Source organism: Eublepharis macularius, chromosome 9, assembly GCF_028583425.1.
Source record: "Eublepharis macularius isolate TG4126 chromosome 9, MPM_Emac_v1.0, whole genome shotgun sequence".
Lineage (NCBI taxonomy): Eukaryota > Metazoa > Chordata > Lepidosauria > Squamata > Eublepharidae > Eublepharis > Eublepharis macularius.
The window spans coordinates 29,155,202-29,180,397 of record NC_072798.1 but is presented as its reverse complement, the minus strand read 5'-3'; the positions used below and the strand labels follow the sequence as shown (position 1 = coordinate 29,180,397).

General features: G+C 43.0%; 1 protein-coding gene across 3 annotated transcripts in view; it reads right to left on the bottom strand.

Moving 5' to 3' along the window:
* The window catches only part of MYBPC1 (myosin binding protein C1), a 113,437-nt gene that overhangs the window by 55,327 nt on the left and 32,914 nt on the right, over positions 1–25,196 (bottom strand). For all 3 annotated transcript variants that reach the window (XM_054989159.1, XM_054989160.1, XM_054989161.1), the window contains exons 7-12: positions 20,407–20,455; positions 15,338–15,394; positions 10,599–10,765; positions 8,153–8,285; positions 5,304–5,428; positions 4,411–4,516 (exon numbers count right to left, since the gene is read on the bottom strand). In XM_054989159.1, coding sequence (XP_054845134.1) covers positions 4,411–4,516; positions 5,304–5,428; positions 8,153–8,285; positions 10,599–10,765; positions 15,338–15,394; positions 20,407–20,455 — 637 coding nt within the window. The remainder of the gene's footprint in view (positions 1–4,410; positions 4,517–5,303; positions 5,429–8,152; positions 8,286–10,598; positions 10,766–15,337; positions 15,395–20,406; positions 20,456–25,196) is intronic.

Genomic DNA, 25,196 nt, shown 5'->3' with positions numbered 1-25,196 from the left:
AAGCCACCCCGTAACACAAGTCTGCCAAGAAAATGTCATGATGCAATGTCCCCCCATGCGAATACCGTCGCAAGAATTAAACAGGATTATGAAGCTCTTGGAAGGCAGTTGTAGACATTGGGGGCTCAGGTGGTAGTCTCTTCTATCCTTCCAGTCATAGGAAGAGGAACGTGCAGGGAGCGGACCATACTTGAGGTGAATTGTTGGCTGAGATGGTGGTGCTGGCAGGAGCGCTTTGAGTTCTGGGACCATGGGATAGGTTTTCTTAGAGAAGGCCTTCTAGCACATGATGGGCTTCACCTCTCAAGGGCAGGGAAGAAAACGTTTGGAACGAACCTGGAGAACTTCATCAGGAGAGCTTTAAACTGATGCCGCAAGGGGAAGGGGATGATTGACATGGGGATTTCAATGACGAAGTAAAAAAGGTGGGGACCCACCTGAGTTAGATAGGTCAAACAAAGGTACAAGGCTACAAGTGTCTATATACCAATGCCCAAAGTATGGGTAATAAGAAAGAAGAGCTTGAGCTTCTATTGCAAACAGAGGGCTACGATATAGTAGGAATTACTGAGACTTGGTGGGATGATTCCCATGACTGGAATGTGCTAAGTGGATGGGTATGAGTTGTTCAAGAAAAACCGGAAGAGTAGAAGAGGAGGTGGAGTGGCGTTGTATGTGAGGAGAGGGCTTGATTGTCAAGAAGTTATGGAGAATGGGGCAGACAGCCCGGTGGAAAGCATATGGGTAGAAATAAGGGGAGGGAGGACAAAGGGTATTATTGTTGGACAGACCACAGACCACCTGCTACAGACCACCTGACCAGCGAGAAGAAATGGATGCTGCCCTCTTTGAACAGATTGGTAGAGTATCCAGACATCAGAACCTTGTAATTATGGGTGACTTCAACTTCCCCGATGTGTGCTGGGAGACAGGCTCAGCAAAGCATCATGAATCACGCAATTTCCTGACCTGTCTGGCCGATAACTTCCTTTTTCAAAAGGTGGAGGAAGCTACAAGGGGCTCGGCCATACTAGACTTGATATTAACCAACAGGGAAGAATTGGTAGATGAGATGAAGGTGGTGGGGACCTTAGAGAGAAGTGACCATGTCCTCCTTGAATTCCAGTTTCTGTGGGGGGCCAAGGAAGTTCATAGCCAGACTCGTAGGTTAGATTTTCGTAGGGCCAACTTCGATGAACTCAGAGGCTTGATGAGAGTCATTCTGTGGGGGAGTGTGCTGGAAAGGAAAGGAGCAAGTGAAGGGTGGGTACTTCTTAAACACAAGCTTTTGCAAGCTCAAGCCCTCACTATCCCAGCAAGACGGAAACATAGTAAGGGCTCCAAGAAACTGATGTGGATATACAGAGAGCTCCAGAATAAGCTAAGAGAGAAAAAGGAAATGTTCAGGAAATGGAGAGAAGGACAGACCTCTAAAGAGGAGTATATGAGGGTTACTAGGTACTGCAGATCAGCCATCAGAGAGGCCAAAGCTCAGTATGAGCTGGGTCTGGCCAGGAGGGCTTGCTATAATAAGAACTTCTACAGACATGTGAGAAGCAAACGCAGGGTAAAAGAGGCAATTGGACCGCTGTTGGGAGTAGATGGAGAAACTCTGATGCAGGACAGAGTAAAAGCAGACAGGCTTAATGACTTTTTTGCCTCTGTTTTCTCCCTGAAGAACTCAGGCACATCTAGAGATAGTAGAAAATGTGGCAGGACACCTGAGTGGCTAATTGACATTGACAGAGAGGTTGTGGAGAGGCATCTGGCTGCCTCTCCACAAGAGTGCTGAAAGAACTTTCTAGAGAACTTGGAGAACCCCTGTCCATCATCTTCAAGGCCTTCTGGAGGACTGGGGATGTGCCACAAGATTGGAGAAGAGCGAATGTTATCCCAAACTTTGAGAAAGGGAAGAAGGATGACCCGGGAAACTACAGGTCAGTCAGTCTGACTTCTGTTGCTGGGAAGATATTAGAACAGATTTTAAAGGGATCAATCTGTAAGCATCTGAAGGACCGCTCAGTGATCCGGGGAAGTCAGCATGGTTTTGTCCCTAACAGATCTTGCCAGACCAACGTGGTTTCCTTCTTTGATCGAGTGACCAGCTTACTGGTTCGGGGGAACTCTGTTGACATGATTTATCTGGATTTCAGTAAAGCTTTTGATAAGGTCCCCCATGACATTCTGATGGGCAAACTGGAAGACTGTGGACTGAACTATAGGACAGTTGGGTGGATAGGGAACTGGTTAGAGGACCGCACTCAAAGAGTGGTGGTCAACGGCATTTCATCAGATTGGAGGGAGGTGTCCAGTGGGGTGCCGCAGGGCTCGGTTTTGAGCCCGGTACTTTTCAATATTTTTATCAATGATCTGGATGAAGGAGTGGAAGGGCTGCTCATTAAATTTGCTGATGATACAAAATTGGGAGAAGTAGCAAACACCCAAGAAGACAGAATTAAAATTCAACAAGACCTGAATACTCTGGAGAAGTGGGCAGCTGTGAATAGGATGCAATTCAACAAGGACAAGTGCACAGTATTACATCTGGGCCACAAAAATGGGAAGCACACATACTGGATGGGGGATACACTTCTGGGCAGTGGTATATGTGAAAGGGATCTTGGGGTAAGAGTGGACTGTAAACTAAATATGAGCAGTCAGTGTGATGCGGTGGCAAAAAAGGCTAATTCAATCTTGGGTTGTATCAAAGGGGCCATAGCATCGAAATCGCAGGAGGTCATAGCCCCTCTCTATACTGCCTTGGTCAGGCCGTACCTGGAGTATTGTGTGCAGTTCTGGAGGCCTCACTTCAAAAAGGATGTGGACAAAATTGAGAGGGTGCAGAGGAGAGCGACAAGGATGATCAAGGGTCTGGAGACTGAGCCCTATGAGGAAAGGCTGAGGGCCTTGGGAATGTTTAGTTTAGAGAAGAGGAGGTTGAGGGGGGACATGATTGCTCTCTTTAAATATTTGAAAGGCTGTCATTTGGAGGAGGGCAAGGAGCTGTTCCAGATGGCAGCAGAGGGTAGGACCCGAAGCAATGGGCTTAAATTACATGCACAAAGGTACCGGCTGGATATTAGGAAAAACTTTTTCATGGTCTGAGTAGTTCCAAAGTGGAATCAGCTGCCTAGGGAGGTGGTGAGCTCCCCCTCACTGGCAGTTTTCAAGAAGAGGCTGGATGGATACTTGTCAGATGCTTTAGGCTGATCCTGCACTGGGCAGGGGGTTGGACTAGATGGTCTGTATGGCCCCTTCCAACTCTATGATTCTATGAGTAATGACTCGGTGCTTGCACAGGGGACTACCTTTACCTTTAATCTACAATATCCTCTTGGTTCAAGGTGAACAACAACTGTTTTAAGAAACTGGCTCAGACTAGCTCGACAGCTCAGTAGCCATTTTGTTTTGCGTTCATTCTATGGCCGTGTAGCAAAATGGCAGTGAGGCAATTGATGGGTATGGAGGCCATCATGCAAAAGTGGAAGGTAGGGAAGTGTGGATTCGGTCGTAGTTTAACAGAGAAGGGGGCATATCATCTCACTCCTCCTCCTCACCATAGCCCCTCTTAGCCCCTCTAAGCATAGCCCCTCACAGCTTAGTCTGTGAGGGTCCAGCAACCTTCATCATTGGCTTTCAGGGGCTGCAAGAAGCTGAGGATTTGAAGCAGAAAGTTCATAGGATCCAACTCAATGTGTATTTTATTGACATTTTTTTTACTGATTTTTCCAGAACGATGAAATCAATGGCAAAAATATACAGCAGCTAAGATAAAAATCCAAAATATAAGAATTACAATTATAAAAAGGAAAATTAAAAGGCTCAACAATGGAATATAACAACACTTTATTACTTATGCAGTAAATATAATGATAAAATAGCACTTATAGTTGCCTTATACCAAATCAGACCATCGGTCCACCAAGGTCAGTATTGTCTACCCGACTGGCAGCAACTCTGCAGGTTCCCAGGTCAGGGTCTTTCAAACCACTCACCACATGATCCTTATTGGAGATGCCAGGAATTGATCCTGGGACCTTCTGTCTGCAAAGCACATGCTCTGCCACTGAGCCATAGCCCTTCCCCAACCATTGTGATAAAAACAAAGTATGTCATTTTTATAACGTAACCATCAAAAGGATTCATACTGAGTTGAGGGCTTCAGGGCATCAGAACCCTCATTTATATAAAAATAAATAATTTTAAAAAATAATTATGTTGATAATTATTTCCATTAATTTTCTCCATTAATGTTCACTCCCTTTGGTTAGATCATCTATTAATACTTAGCAAACTTCCAGTACTTTGCTATTTTCAGTTTTTCCACTCATTTGAAAAGGATTTAGTCACATCTAAACTTTGACAGGTCAGAGCCAAAATGTTTGTTTTAAAAGGATGTAAATAGCATACCATTTCACATTCGCATCATCTTCAGAAACTTCAACCGACAATTCTACTTTATCCCCAATATAGCCATTGGTATCTTCCAGACCTTTTGTCACCATCACTGGAGGCTCTAAGGGAAGAGGATGCCATCACAATATCATGAACAAGAAACAAAATCTGGTTGAATCTTAATGTCGAACCATATCTTAAACTACCATCTTACTGAAAGAAGCACTCCAATGACAATGTTCTGACAGAATAACTAGAAGCATAAAGTTATCTTGGTATTCTGGCAGCCCTACAATCCATTGAATGGGCAAAGAAGAAGACAGAATTGAGTAGAAATGGGTCTGGGCTTGGTCACAGCATCAGGAACCCTGGAATTATGCTGACACTCTCAGCTCACTAGAAGAGAAGCAGGCCACCATGTAGATAGAACAGGAGAGCTGTGGGCCTTCATTTTCTCCCATTCCCTTTGTTTCAGACTACATTAGCACCTATTATTGTCATCTCTTGGTTTTACACACTGCTATAAAACAGCTAATATATAAATGCCTATACAACTTATTTAATATCAAGGACGCCTTTTTGAGGCAAGACACCAGTCAGTTTGATGAGCTGTGTTGGGGGGCCAGGCTGCTCTGGATCAGATAGTTTTCCAACAGCAGCACAGGTCAAATCAAGCTCACGAGAAGCTGTGGGGTGTGTGTGTGCACAACTTACGATGTGCATAAAATTTTAATTAACAAACTGGGTGCTTAAAAATAGCAGGTGCAGACAGCATCTTTCATTTGTTTTCATTCTTGAATTATTATATTCCAATTAAAAAATAAAAATTATGAAATAGCTATTATCAGTGGCGTTACATCATTATACATCAATGAACGATCTGTGGAATAAATCCTGATAGATATTACCTCTTACAAACAGCTCTGTAGAGCACTTTTCATCACCAGCGGTCACATGATAACGAGCATCATCGGTCAGCGAGCAGTTGTTGATAAATAAGATTCTTTCATTACCTTTGTGCTCAAAAATGTATCTGGTAGGAATGGCAAAAAGAACAGACTAGAATCATTAGCAGACAGATTGGTATCTCACATTAATCTTTCAACATAATTATAGCCAGGGCTTTTTTTCTGGGAAAAGAAGTGGTGGAACTCAGTGGGTTGCCAGCACAGGGGGCAACTCTTGGCGGAAGGTAGTGCCCCTGGTATCACATGCATGTGCGCAAAGTGCGCACACGTTCCCAGGACTGCACAATGACGTCACTTTGGGTCAGCTGGAACAAGGGGTGGGGGAAGTTTTTTAAAGTTTAAATTGCCCTTGGTGAAAATGGTCACATGGCTGGTGGCCCTGCTCCCTGATCTCCAGACAGAGGGGAGCTTAGGTTGCTCTCCGCGCCAGCAATCTAAGCTCCCCTCTGTCTGGAGATCAGGGGGCGGGGCCACCAGCCATGTGACCATTTTCAAAAGGTGTTGGAACTCCGTTCCACCACATTCCAGCTGAAAAAAAAGCCCTGATTATAGCAGAGGAACTAAAGGAATATTCTTTGCTGAAATATCATTAAAACACTTATTAATTCTCCAGGAAAAAATATTGCAAAAGCAAACTTCCAGAGGGCTGAACAGAAGAGTCCCTGAAACCTTAGAACAGTGAAGATGGAAATAACCTGTAAGAGGAGCCTAGGTTCCATTCAGGCACTCTTGACATTTTTTTTAAAAGTACAATAATAGCTGGGGTAAAGGAGCCAACATTACTGGTAGGCCAGATGGCTCAAGGGATGGGTAATGGGATATGGGATATGGAGCCTTTCACCTTGAGGTCACTGGTTCACATTTGTTTCAGGTCAGTAATGACCAAAGCTCATTAGCATCTAACAGCTGTTCTGTAGCCTGAAAGACACAAGGTGGGGCATTCAGTTCAGCAGGCGTCTTGAGAGAAGGCAAGGCTCACAGGCACTCTCCCTTCTCCAGAAGCACAACCTCTCCTTCTCCTATAGCCTTCCTTTCCCCTCCTTTCTTCCACCCACCCTGAACTTTATAATTAGAAGGGGTTAGTGGAAAGGGATGGGGGATCTCCCTTGCAGAGGTTCTGTCCTAGGCAGCGTGCCATCTTTATCATCAGTACACAAAGCCAGCAGTCATACAACAGTGGGTAATGTGTGGTTTTCCTTTTCCTTAGAATGACAGCTAGTTAGATAGAAAACTGGATCTGAATAGCGCTCCTTGACTTCACACAATTGTTGCTAAGATCGCATCCCCCTCCCTTCAGATTTCTCTTTGGAATCTTTGTCTGCTTGTTACAGTGCAGGGTTCTTATTTGGGTGACTGTTTTCCATGTCTTGCAGACTCTCTTCCACCTCTCTTCGGCCATCTGAGCTCCATCTACAGCAACTGCTGCTTTCCCAGCTTGAGCCTCTGCATGGGGCAAGCTCAATCTCAGCCCTCCCAGGACTGCTTGGGATTTAACTAGAAAATTCTGGACATTTATATGTCTTGTATTTTCTCATTTTTTTCCTGGGCAGAACACTGGAATACTGGACTGTCCAGTCCAAAATCAGACAGCTGGCAACCCTACTTGGGTTCTATTGAGCTTTTAGGAGGCTGTAAGTTAGGGAATGCTTCTGTTGGCCTTCACACTTCTAACTGTTGTGCTGCTCACCAGTGTTTTGATTTTATGATTTTTTAAAAACAGCTTTTAACAATTTTAATACCTGTTGTAAACTGATATGAAGGCACAGCATTATGATGGTATAAATAAATAAAATTACAGCAATGGCAGTAAAACATCAGACTTTCTTGCTAGATCAGATCAGTAACTTTGTAGTCCAGTATGCTCATTCCAAGCAGCCAATCAGATAGTGTTGCCAGCCTTCCACTAAGGTTGGAGGCCCTTTGCTGGCAACCCAAGTTGAAAACCTCTTTTAAAAGTTTCTTTTTCATGCACACCATAACATCACTTCCAGAGAAAACCCAGAAGTTACACTGGGTAGCTCTAAGGATCATGGGTAACTCTATGGTTTTACACGGCATGCCCCCATGTCACCGTGCCCAAGCTTGTGTCCGTTGCCAAACACAGCGGATTCATGGTAAGGCATAAGGGCCTAACCACACATTCATTACCAACTTCATGTATTGCATTCATGTCTATAACAATGACCATCAGATGCGTACTGCTAGTTCTCTACTGAACATTCAGTTCCTAGCAGAGTGGAGCCCCTGATTCAGACTGGTAGTGTGGCAGAGAAAGGAGCTAGTGTTGCCAGACTTTGGGTAGGGTCTGGAGTTCTTCCAGAATCACAACTGATCTCCAGACTATAGCTCCCCTGGAGAAAATGGCAGTTTGGAGAGTGGACTCTATGGCATCACATCTCTACTGAGCTCCCTCCCTTCTCCAAACTCTTCCCTCCTCAATCTTAACTCAAAAATCTCCAGGAATCTCCTAATCTGCAGTTGGCAGCTGTAGGAGGGCCCCCCATGCCATTCTTCCAGTGGCCCCGGAGAGCTGTTATTTGTCCTGTTGATTAAACTTATATGTAGCCCATCAGAAATAGGGTATCCAAAAAAGGTGGTTAGTATCTCTGGCTTTGCTTCTTAGCCTCTGTTTATCAGAATATACTGCCTCTGAATAAATTAGTTTCTTAATTATGGTTGACTGGCCAATTCTCACTGAAATAATCTAATTGTTCCCTTCATAATGTTATAATAATGTAATAAGACAGCATTAAAGCATTATTTGCATTTGAGTTCATCAACCTACTTACTTTCCACTTGGTCGTATTTCTTGGCCATTTTTATACCACTTGAGTTCCACTGTTGGATCAGCCAGCTCCACGACAAACCTTACTCTACCTCCCTTATCCACTTGATACGCAGGATCCAAAATCTTAGCAAAAGCTGTTGGGTGATAAAGCAGTTGAGGAAGAAAAGTAAAAAAGGAAATATGTGAAAACAAGCTTGTTGTCATAAAAGTTCACAATTCCTAGAATTATCAATAACCAGGAATCTCTGTTAACCTTATCATTAAGTCATTGTTTAATGATTATTGCTGTCTTCACACAACACATAATTTACTTGTGGAAGTCACTGACACAAAATATAGTGATGGTGGCCTCTAGCTTACATGTAGGGTTGCCAGCTCCCCTTAACCTCCTGGCAGGAGTGGGGGGACCTGGTACTTACCTCCCTGATCTTCTTGTGTGTGTGCGCTCTCCCAGCAGGTGCAATGATGTCACTTCCAGAAGTAACATCATTGTGCTGGCTGTGAGCATGCTCCTACCCTTCACAGGTGCCAATTTTGGCCCCTATGAAGGGCAGGAGCAAGTTCATCACCGAGTCAATGGCATCACTTCCAGAAGTGAAGTCATTGAGCCTGGTGGGAGCTCACCTGCTGCATGCTGGTGCAGGAGACTTCTTGCCTCCCAGGCCCATTCCCCAGCGTCTTTCCCCCCCACCAGCCAGGTGAATGGCTGGGAGTGGGGGGATCCCTCAGCCCCACCAGGGGACTGGTGAAAGATAGGTCCATCACTGGCTATTAGTCATGTTGACTAAATGGAACTTCTGTGTTCAGAGGTAGCATAGCTCTGAATGCCAGGAGCTGGAGGAGGAGGAGGACAACAGAGGAAGCTTCGACTTTTAGGCTCTGACGAGGCCTTGCCTGGGCATCTGGCTGACCACTGTGGGAAACTGGATGCTGGGCTAGATGGACCATTAATTTTATCCAGCAGGACCCTTTTCTTATGTTCCTATTCTGCTGCCACTCCCAGGTAACCCATCCCACCAAGGAATGGAAAATCAGCCCTGAGACATTGTGGGAGCCATCTCCGATTTCAGGATTGGAAGAGTATTGAAAACTGTAAACTACTTGCACATTCTGTTTGGACTCAGTACAGTAGCATTGGTGGCAAAAAGGAATGCAAAAGAATTATGCTCTGATTTCTCCAGCAGAGCTGGAGAGCTGTAAGCAGAAACAGAAGAGAGCCACACATTGGGGGGAGGGGGAGAGCCATAACTGAGAGGGAAGATGGTGTAATCAGGGGAGTACGGTCGCCAGTCAGTGGGGAAGTCTGGAGATCTCGCAGAATTACAACTGATCTGCAGGCTACAGAGATCAGTTCCCCCGGAGAAAATGATTGTTTTGGAGGATGGACTCTGTGGCTTCATACCCTGTTGAGGTCCCTCATCTAACCAATCCCCTCCCTCTCCAGGCTCTAACCCAAACTTACCATTTCCCCAGCTGGGGCAAGGGATCCACTGACACCAATGAGTGCTTCCCACCCCTGCTTAGCTGGCCAGTGAGGGGAAATGGTGAGAAATGGAGGGTTAAATCAGATTTTTGCCCAAATACAAGAGGAACCCCAGCATCCCTCAGTAATGTGCTGACATCACTTCTGGGCACACAGGAGTGATGTGATGACATTGCCAATGAGCTCCCTGCAACTCAGTATTTCCCCCTGCCCCCCTGCTAGTTGCTGAGAGGACCTGGCAAACCCAAATCTCCAGTAATTTACCAACCCAAAGTTGTTAACCCTGCAGTTGAGGGACAAGGGAACTGCACGGATGGTCTATGGGCCCCCTGTGCTCAAGGGCCCATAAAAATTTGCAAGAAGCCCAGCTGACTCCCCACTCCCAACTTCCCTGCCTCAGTTCCTACTGATCACTTGAAGCCATTGTTATAGATTCAGCAAGGAGTAAGACCAGGCCTGATCCCCCAGATCAGTTTGCTTTCATGATCCCTTGTGGCAACCCAGATCCTGAAAGAGGAGAAAAACTGATCCCTGTGTAGGGTTGCCAACTCTGCCATGGGGAATTGTAGACTCCATCAAAGATCCTCAAAGGGATCTCTGTAATTTGTAATTCCTTGGCTCTTCTAGGCCTCCTGCTGGCAGGTCTAGTTGTCCACTGCCACAGGAGAACCTTTTTTTTAAAAAAAGGTGATGTTGGCTGTGCTATTATGTCACTTCTGGGGGAAGCTGTGACAGCTAATTAACTAGAACAGTATGTAAGTGTGGTTTTTGCAAAAATGGAAGACGAAGCCATATTTGACACAACCTTTTACGCATCTGTGCTGTTAAAAAAGAATGAACAACAGGTCTCTTGTTAGGGTTGCTCGATATTCCAGGAACACTTTGGGTATACGGGATGCTTTTTGGAGGAAATTCCTCTTGGTCTCCTGTGCAGACCTGCAAGAGCTTTCTGTGGCTTTCATACCTGCACTCTTCTTTTCTTCTCTGCGAGTCCGCTTCAGACGTTTCAGCATGCCCCTCAGATCAGTGATTCCATACTGGAATGCAATTTTCTCATAGTCATTGGGGTTGGCATTCTTCAGAAGCTCCCACACATCTATATCAGGTTCTTCTGGTTCTTGTTTAACTTCCCTGTAAGAGAAAGAAATGTACCAAAAGTTAGTGGGAAACCTCTCAATTATGACCTAAGCAAATGGGAAATCAAATCCAAGGAAGGCTACATTGGAAATCTTTTAGCTAAGCCAAGTGATTTAACTCAAAGGCTTAAGGATGGGTCTGAGCCAATATGATCGGTTGCACAGTCAGACATCCTTACTGGAGAAAGGAAGCGAGAGAGAGCAGGAGATGTACTTACCCTTGTCTTCAGTGGGTAACATTTTACAGATCTTGAGTTAGCCTTTTGTGTTCAAAAGGGCTTCTATAAGGTTTCACATGAAGGAAACCGGAGTTCTGCACCAATCTATTGTTTTTCCACGTGTGGGATTCAACTGATGGGAAAGAAAACTGTGACATGTACTTTGAAACAGATCATTGTCAGGGCCAGGTCCAAAGGTGAGTGATCTACAGCAAATGGCATAAATATCTGTTGAATATGGCCCTACACATGTGGCAAATGGGAGCCTTTTCAAGCTTATTGTTAAAGAACTCTAATTATTGATGGGGATATATTCACTGTCTCATGAAGGAAAGTTGTCATAACGATCCAGAACAGTGAGCTAAAAATACACCGAGGTTTCTTCCTCAGACAATAAGTGGATTTCCTTCTCCTCATCAAAAAGCAATTTTTGCAAGTAATTTTTATCTCATGGTAAAGTACATGGGTGGAGGACTTAAGTCACTTAACAGATACATCCAACCTGATTTCTGGCTGTTATTTAGTGAAATTTTTGAGGGCTGTCAGAATGTGATGATGTCTTGAACTTTCACAAGGTTGCCTTCCTCATGTGACTTCTCCAGAAAGAACTTGAAACATAATCTTGGAGAACAGAGAAAGTAGCTAAATGAATCCCCCTGAGACTTGCAGCTCAGGTTAGTTTTTACCACGGTGTTTTATTGTCACGTTCACATGATCATGATGTCCTCGAGGTCTATCCAAAAATGGTTACCTCAGATCTCAACATGTGATGATACATTTGTAAGTAATGGCCACAATGTGGAAAATAATAGGCAACACTTTCGAAATGACTTTACCATGTGAAAACTGAAGCAAGCATGGGTATTTTTATGTATGCGACTTTCATAGTATGGCACTTTATTTAAATGTTTACTCTTACAGATTATAAAGGTTGGCTACTTACTGCAAAACACTGCTGCTTCAGTGAGATTCAGTTTTCCAGAAGTCAGGTCAAAATGCAAAAGATATTCAGAAGCTGGCGCACATTAAGGGGACATATTCTCATTTTAATAGGCTGCCCATCCTAGCCGCAGCAACACCTCTCAATTGCAATCAGAGGTATGCACATGTATCAACATGAACCAAAATGAGAATGCGCCCCTTAACATCAGACAATAGTTGAGAATGAGGTGCATCCTGATTTTCAACCCATTAGGGAAATAATTCTTCCAGCTTCTTCATTAACCTTGTTTAACTGAAGAACAAATCCTTGAGCAAACAAATTTTCCTCTGAGGATAAAATGATTATTCCTGAGTGGAGAATGGGTGTGCAACTTGTTCCTTTTTTAAAGGCAGTATAGCACAGGATGTGGATCCTTTTTTCATTTTACCCAAATAATTATTCAAGCTGTTTTGTGCCTTTTAGAATGTTACACGTGTTTAGCTTTTGCCAAAATAGATCATTATTTTGTTCTGGCTATCTAAAAGCCCCCCAAACTGTCATCAGAATTAAAATTCTGCTTTTAAGTTACTTATGCAAAACTGGTTAGGCCAAGCCCTTCTCTGAAACCTTTTGTCTCATCAAGTGGCAGAACCAGTCTTATGTCACCAACTGAACTGATTTCCTCAACTCAGTGGGTTAGGTTCCCAGTGACAGCTTGGATTGGACCTGATGAGCAGATGTGCAAGAACTTGAAGCTCTCAGCGTACAGGAATGCAATCATGCGTTCTTTCTACTATTTGATGGCTACCAAACCCTGGCATAATCTGTTATATAAATTTGATATACTTCCATATAAATTTGATTTGGTCCTACTGAATTTCATGACAAAAGTATATGTGCTTTCTGGATCCCACAGTTACCAATCTGGGAAACAGAATATATATTTATGAGCATTCGGATTTTCCCTAAAATAAATATATTTGTTTTTGAATGTTGGATTTCAGTAGGCAATGAAATAAGAATTAAATGTTTAATATAGTTAGAAACAGAAATGATTGAAGTGTTCCTAAATAAAGCAAGTGGTAAATAAGTAAAACTTAACTAGATTTCTGAAGACAGGTGATAGAAATATGGCCTAATATGCATGAAGCATTCTAGAACTCCCTTATTAACAATATAATAGTCACCAGATTGCCTTGAAAGTCTGATTTGCCCATTATCCACTCAAGATTTCTCTAGGTCTATATACGTACATATACATATAGAACAAAATTAACATTCCAATCACTGCTATAATTCCCCAAGACCACAAAATTCACTAAAATCTTTCCACACACAAGTCACATGTTAGAAGGAAATGATTAAAAAATCATGTATCACAAACACATTTTTCAAATATATTAGTAGTAATATGAACACACATAAGAACATATCAAACCAGGAATCCTACATAGGGAAGAGAAAATGTCAACCTGGTGAGAATGAAATGGAACTCAAAATGCGTATGTAGGTATAGTTGGCTAGATCAATTAGCAGCCTCCTCTGCAGTGGTTATTGGTTAAATTCCTTAGAAGGGATGTGATTCCACCTTGCATCAGGGCCAAACTAGATGTTACATTTTTTAAACGAGACAAGTCTGGATTTCCCAGACTGTCTCTCCCTGCAACCACAGAGCAGCTGTAGGGACTGTCTGGTTAAAAATTAAGCAAGCCTTATTGAGCCGGGAACGGTGGTCTGGGGGGGAGGAGGGGCTCTTGCCTTCCCTTTCATGGGGAGATTTATTTCCCCCCTTTTGGCTGCTCCATGCGCAGTAATCTGAGAGAGAGCTGAGTCTATTTCATTAATTCTACAGACGTTTCCCCAGAAAAAAACCTTCCAGGCTCAAGCAAGATTGCTCCTGGACCATCTTTCAGATGAGTTTTGGACATCTGAAAGTATTCGACCTCACTTTTCTCCTCATGACTTACAGCATTCTCCCCTGCTCCATTTGATCCTTATCACAACACCAGCTCTCATGGTTAACTTCCTACCAGGGGCAGTCTTAACCAAGGGGAATCTGGGGCAGCTGCCCTGGCCCCTGGCTGGGGGGGACCTGACCACTCAAGGCTCCAGCCCCCAACAATGGAGGAAAGAAGAGGAGTAGCAGGCAGGCTCCTGCTTTTGCTTTCATCCATCCTTCCAGCTCTTGGGTATCTGGCTCAGTGCCAGATACCTGTACGCTCATCTCCTCTGGGGCTCCAGCAGCAGCCAGTAGGCTTGGTGGATGGCCACCACTCATATCTGAGTCCTTTAGGGCTCAGTCAACTGGTGGCTCAGCAGGCGCAACAGATGCCTGCCCCACCCAGGGCTCAGCAAGAAGCCAGCTTGGCAACCACCGTACATGCCTGCACACTGACCTTGCACAGGGTGAGAACCACGTCTTGCTTGAACCTGGGTTGGCTCTGGTGGGGTGTAGGCCCCAGCAGGTGAGGTGGCAGTGATTCTGGGTTGCCATCCTGCACTTTTGCCCAGAATCTCAGATTCACTAAGGTTTTCCTTCCTATTATGGCACTTAAACAGGGTGCTGTATCGGAATTCATCATTGGCAATGGCTATCATGTGGTAAAATTGGGGTCAGCTCAGGCACTCACCTCCATGGGATGTGAAGTTATCAACCTGGCAAGAGTGGTACATGCATTCTCTTCCTCCCCCCACCCCCATACAAATAGTGATAAGGGCAGATAAAAGCTTCCTGGATTACTGTGAACATTAAAGGATATTTTAAAAATGTATTGTCAAGTGCATTTCTGAAATGTGCAATTGTTTCCACCTTTTCAATACAGATCGCAGAGAACGAGCAAGCCTGAGTGCGCCTGCCAGGAGGACTCAGTAAATAATTACTGATTATTCTCTGTATGAAACAGGGTGAAAAACAGAGCAGAAAAGTCTACAAGTTTATCCTTTATAGCCTGCACACTTTGAATACAAATGCTCTAGATGTTGGGTGACTTTTAATACAAATTTTCTCACCAGGTTCAGTTGTTTGAATTGCTCATCCCTATACAGGAAATAATTTTTAAAAAAACCCATGCAGACACAAAACAAACACATACATATACTATTGGCAATTGCTAGGAAGATGCTGCTGACCCATGTTATAATGTAAGCCACACAGGAATGTTCTTGAGACATTCCTGTGTTGTTGAGTCACAATATGGGTAGCAGCCCTAAGAAAGTGTACTGTATTCTATGACCATTATCGTTTCTTGTTCAGGATGGAGTTGAATCCATTCTCAGTAAGTTTTGCCCCTTCAGGATTAAAGTTAGGAACATGAAATGGATGTAATTGCAACATTTTTGGAGGGATTCACTCTACACCTGACACTTTCAGTGTAAGAGCCTAACCATTTCCAATCCACACCTGCTCACTTCACCACTTGGTTCTCACCTACGTTTCAGGAGACCACTAAAGTCAAGTTCTCCTGCATCCTCTTGTCCTTCACCGCTGTTGTTAATAAAAAAAAAAGATCAAATCTTTGTTTAATACCCAGAGAGCTGAACGATGCACATTGCATACACTCTAGATGTCCTACAATGCAGTACTGTATAGACACACAAATGAGAACATTATGCCAACACAAACTTGTGTTCCTTTCCACAGGCAATATACCTGCTGTAACAAGCACTCATAAAAAGGGAACACAAAGGTTTGTGTTGCTTCAAGTTACACTTTTCCAGGCAAATTTTTGCAGACCTGTAGAGATAAATTTGCCCACATTTGTGTTTGACATTCGTGTAACACAAATGTGAAAGGCGAGTCAGCACAAAGGACTTTGTTTTGGTTTTTTTTACTTCTACCAATATGCCTGGTGAAAAACAAAGGGCTTGAGCTGATCTCAGGTATAAATATAAAGCAAGAGCTTGCATTGTTGTGAATGCGGCATAGAACAATGCACAGCCGTGTACAATTAAATATCAAAGAGAAAAGCTAAGTTTCTCTTATGGTTGTCAGTGACGGGGAAGGGTTGGCAACTGAGTGTCTAACCCCCTTTGCACGCACACAGGCGTGCACACACGCACACACACACGCACACACAATGTCTTGTTCACTTTTAAGATTAGACAGAAGGGGATTTAAAATAAGATACTTTCCTTTCTAGTACATGTTGCGCAATGACAGTGTCATTGCCATATGTCTAGACAGGGCTGAATGTATTCCACATACCTATGGATTCCCCTGGCACCTTGTTTGGCATCCGGAGAATCCAATCTTTGGGGAGAGGGGGAGGTGGTTAAGCATTATATTTCTACTCCTCATGGTTTCATAGTAAACTGAAAAAATGTGCAGTGAGTGTTTGGAGCTCAGAAACAAAAAAGTGATGGGAAAGCTTTTTCAATGATCAGGAAATGAAGTAACTGTAGTCTGCTTGGTACTCTATCCTTGACCCATAGACAGTTTTTTTCTTTGAACCCCACATTTAATATCTATCTCCAGGGCTTTTTTTCAGCTTGAACGCAGGGGGAACGGAGTTCCGGAACCGCTTGAAAATGGTCACACGGCTGGTGGCCTCGCTCCCTGATCTTCAGACAGAGGGGAGTTTAGATTGCCCTCTGCGCCGCTCGGCAATCTAAACTCCCCTCTGTCTGGAGATCAGGGGGTGGGGCCACCAGCCATGTGACCATTTTCGCCGAGGGCAACCCACTGAGTTCCACCACCTCTTTTTCCACAAAAAAAGCCCTGTCTATCTCCATTCTGCCCCCCCCACCATTCCAACCTTCGCACTCACAAACATCTCCAGAAATAGGTCACCTTAGAAGGAAAAAATAAACTATGTAAGGTTACTTGATTTATATTATTTATTCTAAATGTATTATTTGGTTATTTCTGGAATAGAATCAGGTTTCTATTTACAGTATAAAATAGATGAAGCCCTGCTTCTGTACAGACCGATAATAAGTTATATTGGTGTGATGCTCGCACAGAGCTTCCAGAAGTATCCCCTTCAGTTTTCTGTTATATTTGGAAAACAGCTTTCTTCCAAGAATGCATATGTCTAATGAGGGGTTGTCTAAGAAAATTCAAGTGCCTGAACCAAGAGGAGAGGTGTGGGCAGGAGAAAGAATGGGGACCAGTTGTAGTTGTTTCCTCTTCCTGCGGCAGAACAAAAGATCTGACCAGAAATATTTGGATGGGACAGGTAGAATTTGGAGAAGGGATGCAAAATTACCTGATAGCTATTAGATGACTAGAGAACATGCACGGCAAGGAGTGATGGTGAATATTGACCCTAAAGGGTTTAGATACTCACTTTTCCTGTAACATGGGGACTGACAGTGCAATCTTAATATATTAGAAAGTATGGTGATAATCTCAAGTATGTCAGACCAATTATATTTTACCATGATATTTAAAAATAATTACATTAATATATTCAGAGTGTAATTTTTTAAATTTCTTCTTTTATAAATATAAAAAGGATAACTAATACCCACCGGTAATACAGGATGATTTGGGGAGTTGGGACACTGTTGTTCCCGTCTTGCAGGTCTAGCATGCCAGCTTGACTCGCTAATATAATCAACTCACAGCGATATGCCAGACCTGAATACAGGCTTAGTGAGGCCTGGCCATTGCTACAACCACGACTGCAAAAGTAGGTGGTTTCTTTCCTCTACGGTGCCAAGGGGAGTAGCTGCAACAACTTCTTGTTGATATAACTGGCCCATGTTGGAAAAACAGGCCTCAAGTTCAAGTGCAGGGGAGGGGGTAGTCTGAATCCTTCTCTTTCTGAAAAGTCGTTTCCATGATCTGTTAGGCATAGAGTTGCCAACCCAGGGTTGGGGAACTTCTGAAGATTTGGGATTAGAAACTGGGAAGGGTGGGGTTTGCTGAAGGGAAGGTGTTCAGGGAGCTGTGAAGCCATAGAATCCGCCCTCCAAAGCAGCCATTTTCTCCCAGGGTGCTGATCCCTGTAGTCTGGAGATCAGGGCCCCCACCTGGAGATTGGCAGCCCCAGTTATGCAGCTCTCAAACTTATAACTGTTGGAATATATGTTGCAAGGTCTGACATTCAGTCATTATGGGGTTAATGTATTTACTCACTGAGCTATTGTTTGTTTTGACCTGGAAGAGAACCTGGCACAGAGCCAATAGCCCGGAAGCCCAGGGAAACTGAGATGTCAGGTGATTTTCTTTCAGGGTCAAGAAGACAGAGGAAGAATCCCCATTGCTATTATCTCTTTCTTTGTACTCGTGGTCAGCAAAATATAGCTCATAGGGTTTTTTATTTTGTAGCAATCCTGTGTAACTTTTTTCCTTTAGAAGTAAATGTTTTTTTAAAACTAAACAGACGTTTGACTCTCTATTGATTCAGAATCAAGATCCATTGTACCTCTGATTTTAAACTATTTTTAACCCCTTTTCCCCAACAATAACAAGTGATTTCCAGAATTCAGCCTCAATCCTAGATATCTCATGTTCACATCAAAATAACGGATATCTGTTATACCAACACAAGACCCTTATCAGACATTACAGTTGTACATACTAGGAGCCTGCCAACCATGCCTACTGGGAATCACAATCCTCCCAATACGTGTGGTTACCATGTTGTCTGAAAGGGCTAATGTGCACATTTTGCATTCTCATACAGCCTCTGTACATGCTACAAAAAGGCTTGATTTTTCACACTGTGAGTTTGGGGGTACTGAAGCAAAAACTTCTTGCCTTGACCTTTCTGGTCAACCTGGCAACCGTGCCTATCAAAAGGACCTGTGCTCTCCTGCCAGCTTCCCAGTACACGTGGACTGTAACATCTGAAAAGAGCTGTGTGTGTTTAGCACATATTTGTGTTAATGTGAGTCTGAGACTGTGATAGCGAGGAAGAGTAAAGGTTATGTGGGGAGGCAAGCCCATTATATACTATGCTGATATGACTACTGGAATGACAAATAAATAGCATTTGGAATTACAAGACACACATCACTATCAAGTATGGTTGCCAACCACCAGGTAGTAGCTGGAGATCTCCTAGAATTACAAATGATCTCTTGGCCACAGAGATCAGTTACCTTGGACAAAATAGCCATTTTGGAAGATGAACTCTATGGCATTATATACCACCCCAAATTCTGCCCTCTCCAGGCTCCAGGCTCCATCCCCAAATCTCTAGGAATTTCCCAACCCAGAGCCAGTAATTCTACTATCAAACTCAGAGAAGGTTTGAAAATGAGCTTCTTTTTTGTCTGCATACTGTTCTGCACCATGCAGATAGCACATGTAAAGAGGTTATGGAAGTTCTCAAACTTCCACATAGGGTACAGGGATGCCCAAATATTTGTAGTGGCTATATATTTTAAAACTAAAGCACGTCCAGATGATAGTTGTCTGTGCTCAGTGTTGAAGCTCACACGTTTCAGGGAAAGAATACCTTATGAGGAAATGATCCCATCAGCACCCAAATCTGACCATATCTTGCACACAAAGAGCTGTCCAACCTACACAGATTAATCATATTAAAGGTAATATTTTTCTTGTGCTTTGGAAATGAATGGGAAAGCTCAAATGTAGATCTGTGGGAATCAAAGGCACTAGAATAATATACCTGATCCCTGAATTTATAACTGTCTGGACATGTAGCTAGGACCATAATAGTGTTACAATAAATGTCCAAAATGCTGTCAATGGAATGTCTGAAAATAGATATCTATTTTTCCACTTGTCAGACATATACCCATGAATGCTGACAATCACATTGTCAGCATTTTAGTATATCTCTGAGTTCTCAGACATTTATCTGGGATTTTCAAGTTTCATATGTGGATGCCTACACATTTTGCTTCTCACTGTGCCTCTCACACATTATAATGGCACAGAGAGCGCTTAAGATTTCTCTGTATAACGGTTTTTATCACAGTTTACTTAGTGGATTCTGTGTTTTTCCCTATGCCACCAAAACTTTTCTGAATACAGAGAGTTGGGAGTGGAATGAATTAGTGAACTGCTAAACATAAAACAACTCACCTTGTAGGAAACAGCCATCATATGAAGTGATTAAAAATATTCTCTGTTTTTGAGACTATGGCAACCACCAACATATTTCTGTGGATGGAACAATTTCTACCCACATAGCATGATTTTCTTGACTTCCCACTGTGGCCCCAAATGCCCTTCAAAATAGTACATTTTGGGAAGGGGCATTTGGGGCTACATCAATGGGGAGGATGAGAAAGTCATACTCTGTAGGTAGAAATTCTTTCATCTGCAGAAACAGATAGATCCAAGCTATTATATATGTGCATAATGGCTCTAAATTACAGAAATATGAATGGTAATCTTAGCTTTGAAACAAAATTTCAAAAGGAACGCCTACAGCTGTTAGCACTAAACTCCTTTATAACTCATAATCAGCTTCCATTCTGTTGTGACATTTCTAATGCGTTGCTACAATATCTCATTACTATCTATGTTTAGCTGTTACTGCTGCAGAACTTTCAAAGATTGCTACTTGAAGTTACCTTCTTTTGAACGCCGATCGGATATCAATTGATGGTGCAGATGATGTTTCTACAAAAGAAAAGAAAAGATTTGGAATTGTGTTAAGAAGCCATCTGGTTCAAAGCACAGCAGCATGGTTTCTAACCAGGGCTTTTTTTCAGCTGGAACGCAGTGGAACGGAGTTCTGGAACCTCTTGAAAATGGTCACATGGCTGGTGGCCCCACCCCCTGATCTCCAGACAGAGGGGAGTTTAGATTGCTCTCCACGCTGCTGTGGCGTGGAGAGCAATTTAAACTCCCTTCTGTCTGGAGATCAGGGGGTGGGGCCACCAGCTATGTGACCATTTTCTCTGAGGGCAACCCACTGAGTTCCACCACCTCTTTTCCCAGAAAAAAAGCCCTGTTTCTAACAAATACTGATTATAGAGATCAAATCTTAATAGCACTGAAAACCAAGTAATAGTTTGGTTCTGGGCTGGTTTGTGTCCTTAAAGCTCTAAATCAAGGGTCCCCAACCTTTCTGAGCCTGTGGGCAACTTTGGAATTCTGAGAGTGGTAGGCGGAACTACAAAATGGCTACCATAGGAGGTGCAGCCAGCCAAAAAAAATGGCTGCTGTAGGAGAGGTACCAACCCCTCACAAAGCCCAAGTGGTTGAGACAAGAGGTGTCCTTTAAAAAAAAACACACACTGGGAAAGAGTGAGAGGCCGAATAAAACCAACACCATGGTGCCAGCTGTCACTGAAACATTTTTTTTAAAAAAAAAATTGGCACAGCAAATTAGATTTCCAAAGGCCAAACAGATGCCCTGCTGGGCAAAATCCTCACTTGGCCCCACCCACTTTCTAAAAACATGGCAGACTCCAGGAAAGGTGTCAGTAGGTGCTGTGGTGCCTATGGCCACCATGTTGGGGACCCCTGTCAGGGTATCTAAAGGCCTCTTTGCTCCCCTATGAGTCTACTTGACTGCTAAGATCTGTGTCAAAGGCCTCATGTCCCCCTTTTTTCAGATACGTTATGCAGAGGGCCTTTTTTGTTGGGACACCTTGCATAACTATCCACCTTGAAACAAATTTGATAACCTTTCAACATCAGCTAAACTTCTTGCCTAAGCTTATTTGATTGTTGATAGTTTTTCTAGGTTAGTTTATGCTGTGGATTATTTGTGTGCTGATTATTTGTGCTGCTATTATATGCTGCTGCTGATTGTGCTGCTTGGCTACATTTATTTAATGCTACTGGATTAATCCAAGCACAGTGCCTTTAAATCTTCTTCACTGCATTCAAAAGAAGAATTCAGATTGCAGTCTCTGAATCTGGCCCATAAGATGGCCCTTACTTTCATCAAGCGAAAATTAGCCATGTAATTAGATAAAACAATTCACTCCTATAGATGGTTTGTGCCTGTAGACAGCCTGGCTCCTTGCCTGCATGCTACTGAACGCACACAGACTTTGAGGATTGTCTGGTTAATTGGCAGTCAGCTGCTGGACATTCCGTTAATTGTGTCCTGCCTCCCTTACTGATTAATGAGCACTCTGACCTTGGTAATTTGGTAGGCTTGTTTTGCAAGAATGAACATATATTGGGTTAGATGCCAGACTACTGCAGGGTGAGGATATTTGGAAAGCTTGACTAGATGTGTCTGGCAGCTGAAGCCACAGGGTCAGGTGGTCAGACCGAACAGCATTTTGAGGGACAGACAAGGTCCTTTGCTCTTGGACAATCTCTTTTCTTTTTCCTTTTTTTGGCCCAGTGCCATAAATAAAAGTTCTTATGTGCAAGATGTCATGGGTAACAATGAGGCAGTATATTATTAAAATATACTTGATATAGACAAGATCTTAGAACTACAATGGCAGCTTACTAAATTTTTGAGAAAACTTCATGCTGATACTGAGCCAAACTAAAAGTGACGTCTTACACAGGTTGGACACTAGTCGGCTTCCCTCAAGTTTTGATGGGAAATGTAGGCATCCTGGTCTTGCAGCTGTAATGGAGAGCCAAGCTGTAAAACCAGGGCGCCTACATTTCCCATCAAAACTTGAGGGAAGTCGACTAGTGTCCAACCTGTGTAAGACGTCACTTGTAGTTTGGCTCACTGTTTTATCTAGATTTGCCAACTTGGGCTTGAGAAATTCCTAAAGATTCCAGGGCAATGCCTGAGGAGGGAGGAGATTAGTGAAGGGAGAAAGATTAGAGAGGAAATGATACCAAGTAGGGCCAAGCTAGAAGTGACGACTTACACTTGAATGGCAAGTGAACAGACTCATGTATTCCTCCCTGTTCACTTGTGCCCATAGTTCACCATCTGAAGTTACCATTTCCTGCAGGGGAACTGATCTCTGTGGTCTGGAGATCAGTTGTAGTTCTGGGAGAACTCCAGGCCCACCTAGAGGTTGGCAACTCTAGATTTTCAAGACTAATTAGATTCCCAAGGTCAGCTTTGACTCTCAAAAGCTCATTCCTTGAAAACCTAGTTGTTCTTTAAGATGCTATTGGACCCAGATTTTGTTCTTTGACTGTATATCAACATGGCTATCTACTTGAAACCCTAGACTATCTCTTACCACTGACCTAACTGGGGCCAAGTAACTGGAAGAAAACAAGTTTGGGAGATAATGGGGTAGCAAATCTCTTTGCTTCAGTGATTCTAAGGTATCAGATACACCCTGGGAGAGAAGAGACATTTCACTTATTTCACCATGCAAATTCTTCCTGATGGTAGCCAAATCCCACATTTGATGTCATTTAATTTCAACAGTTTTACTGAAAAGATCTAAGAGGTTGGTTTCTAACGCAGTTGAAGATAGTGATAGGGCAAAAACTTAATATACAATTTTTCTCTTGAGCCTTACTGATGTGTTCATAACAGGCAAACTCCTTGCTAAATTCAACGGGAATCCTTTCTTTGACCTCCATTATAGATGAAATCACATGGTCTGTCAGTGGTGCTATCTACCATAATCTTCATTCCAAATATAAACTGCAGGATTCAGAAAACTTCTCAAATTATCACTCAAGAAGTTAGAAGTGATTCACTGATGCAACATATATTTTGAGACCATTTCTAGCCCACTAGAGCTGGTTAGAGAAGGTATACCTATACTATAAATATATTTCACTTTTGTACAACTTTAATCATCAAAGGAATCTGGGAATGGCAGTTCAGTGAACACGCTGAGACTGCTACATTAGAGATCTGTAGTGAGCTGTCTTATAGGGGCCAGGCCAGGTTTTTAATTAAGGGATGATCCTCTAAAATTGCTTTTACAGCTTGCTTGTAGCCTGAGTAAGAAGGAATTATTGTTAAATCATTAAATCTCTATTCATGAACATTTAACCCCCTAATCTCCCCCTTTTTCTAAATGACCTTGCCTTTAGGATTTCTCCTTTTTAAATTTAATTACTATAAAAAGCCTAATATTTGAGGTGCCTTTTCAGTAATTAATGTCATTAGCATAGATGTGCCGTAATACAAACTGGTCTTTGTGGCTTATACTATACTGGCCTGTAATGTCACCAGCCACGTGTTCTCTGACTTTGCTAACTCAGCGACCACAGGCTACGGCTTGACACTTTCTAATCACTCTTCACAGGCTGCAGATAACTATCTGACGTGAAACCAAATAAGACTCCAAACTCACAGCTTCTGGGAGCAGCGCCAAGTGTTTTAACCTTGGGCCCTATGCCTCACACTGGCCATCATAGTATAGCATAGAACTACCTCATATCTGGGCAGCTCAGAGATGACTGTTATGTGCATGCAATGGAGACAGGAATCCAGAAGCTACTGGATCCTAAAGGAAGCCTATGCCCATTTAAATCTGCCCACAATTATTTTTCAGAGGTGCTTCTCTGTATAGCTCACCGCCAAAATATACACAGTACAGGGCCTTTTCAGCAATGATCCTGGCACGCTGGATCCCCCAAAGGAAGCTTCCCTCACTCTTCTCTGCTGGCATTTTTAGTACTTTTTAGGAGAGCTTTTGATGGCTCGGTTTATTTGTTTTTTCCTGCTCTTTCTGATTTTGTTGCTGGATTCTGTTATCCTATGTAGGTTTATTACTTTGATACTGCATTTGATCTGCTTTTAGTTTACAGTTTTAATATAATTTAAAACATTTGTAACCTGCAATCACAGCCAAATGGTTAAGCCTCAGGACAACATTAGATATGATGATATCCATGGATTGAAATAGCCGTGGGATGGGGCACTGCAGTTTTGGTGCTTGAAAAGGCACGTGAGGGGGTGTAACATGAGTACCTCAGTCTGTCACACTGTAATCCCGATCAGGATTGGGCCCCATGGCATTTTTATATCTTTTTAAAATGGCAACAGTGTCCTGGGTCAGATTGTCACATTTAGTTTGGAACTAAGAGTCTCTCTATACAAGACATCTGACTTGTGAAGAACAAGTGTCGGGAGATGCAATGTTAGCCAGGAAGGGTAGTTTTAAAAGACAGAGCCTACAGCAAGGCAAAGCCTTTGCTATACACTGGAGCTGTGTGAAGGGGCTGTGAAATGTCAGAAGGGAAACTTCAGCCCATTATAACCTCTCCAAGTCAAAGCCTGTCTCTGGAAGGCAGCTCCAGCCCATTTTCATTCCTTGCTGCCCTCTGGTTGCGATCCCACACAGTTTTAGTCTGGAGAGGTGAAATTGACAGAGCCTTCCGGAGGCGAAGATGAAATTAGCAAACCCTCTGAGAAGCTATCTCCGCAGACCCTGTCTTTTAAAACGATGCTTCCTGGCTAACATGGCATCTCCTTACACTTGCCAAACACTGACTGAGGTGTCTTGTTGTGTAG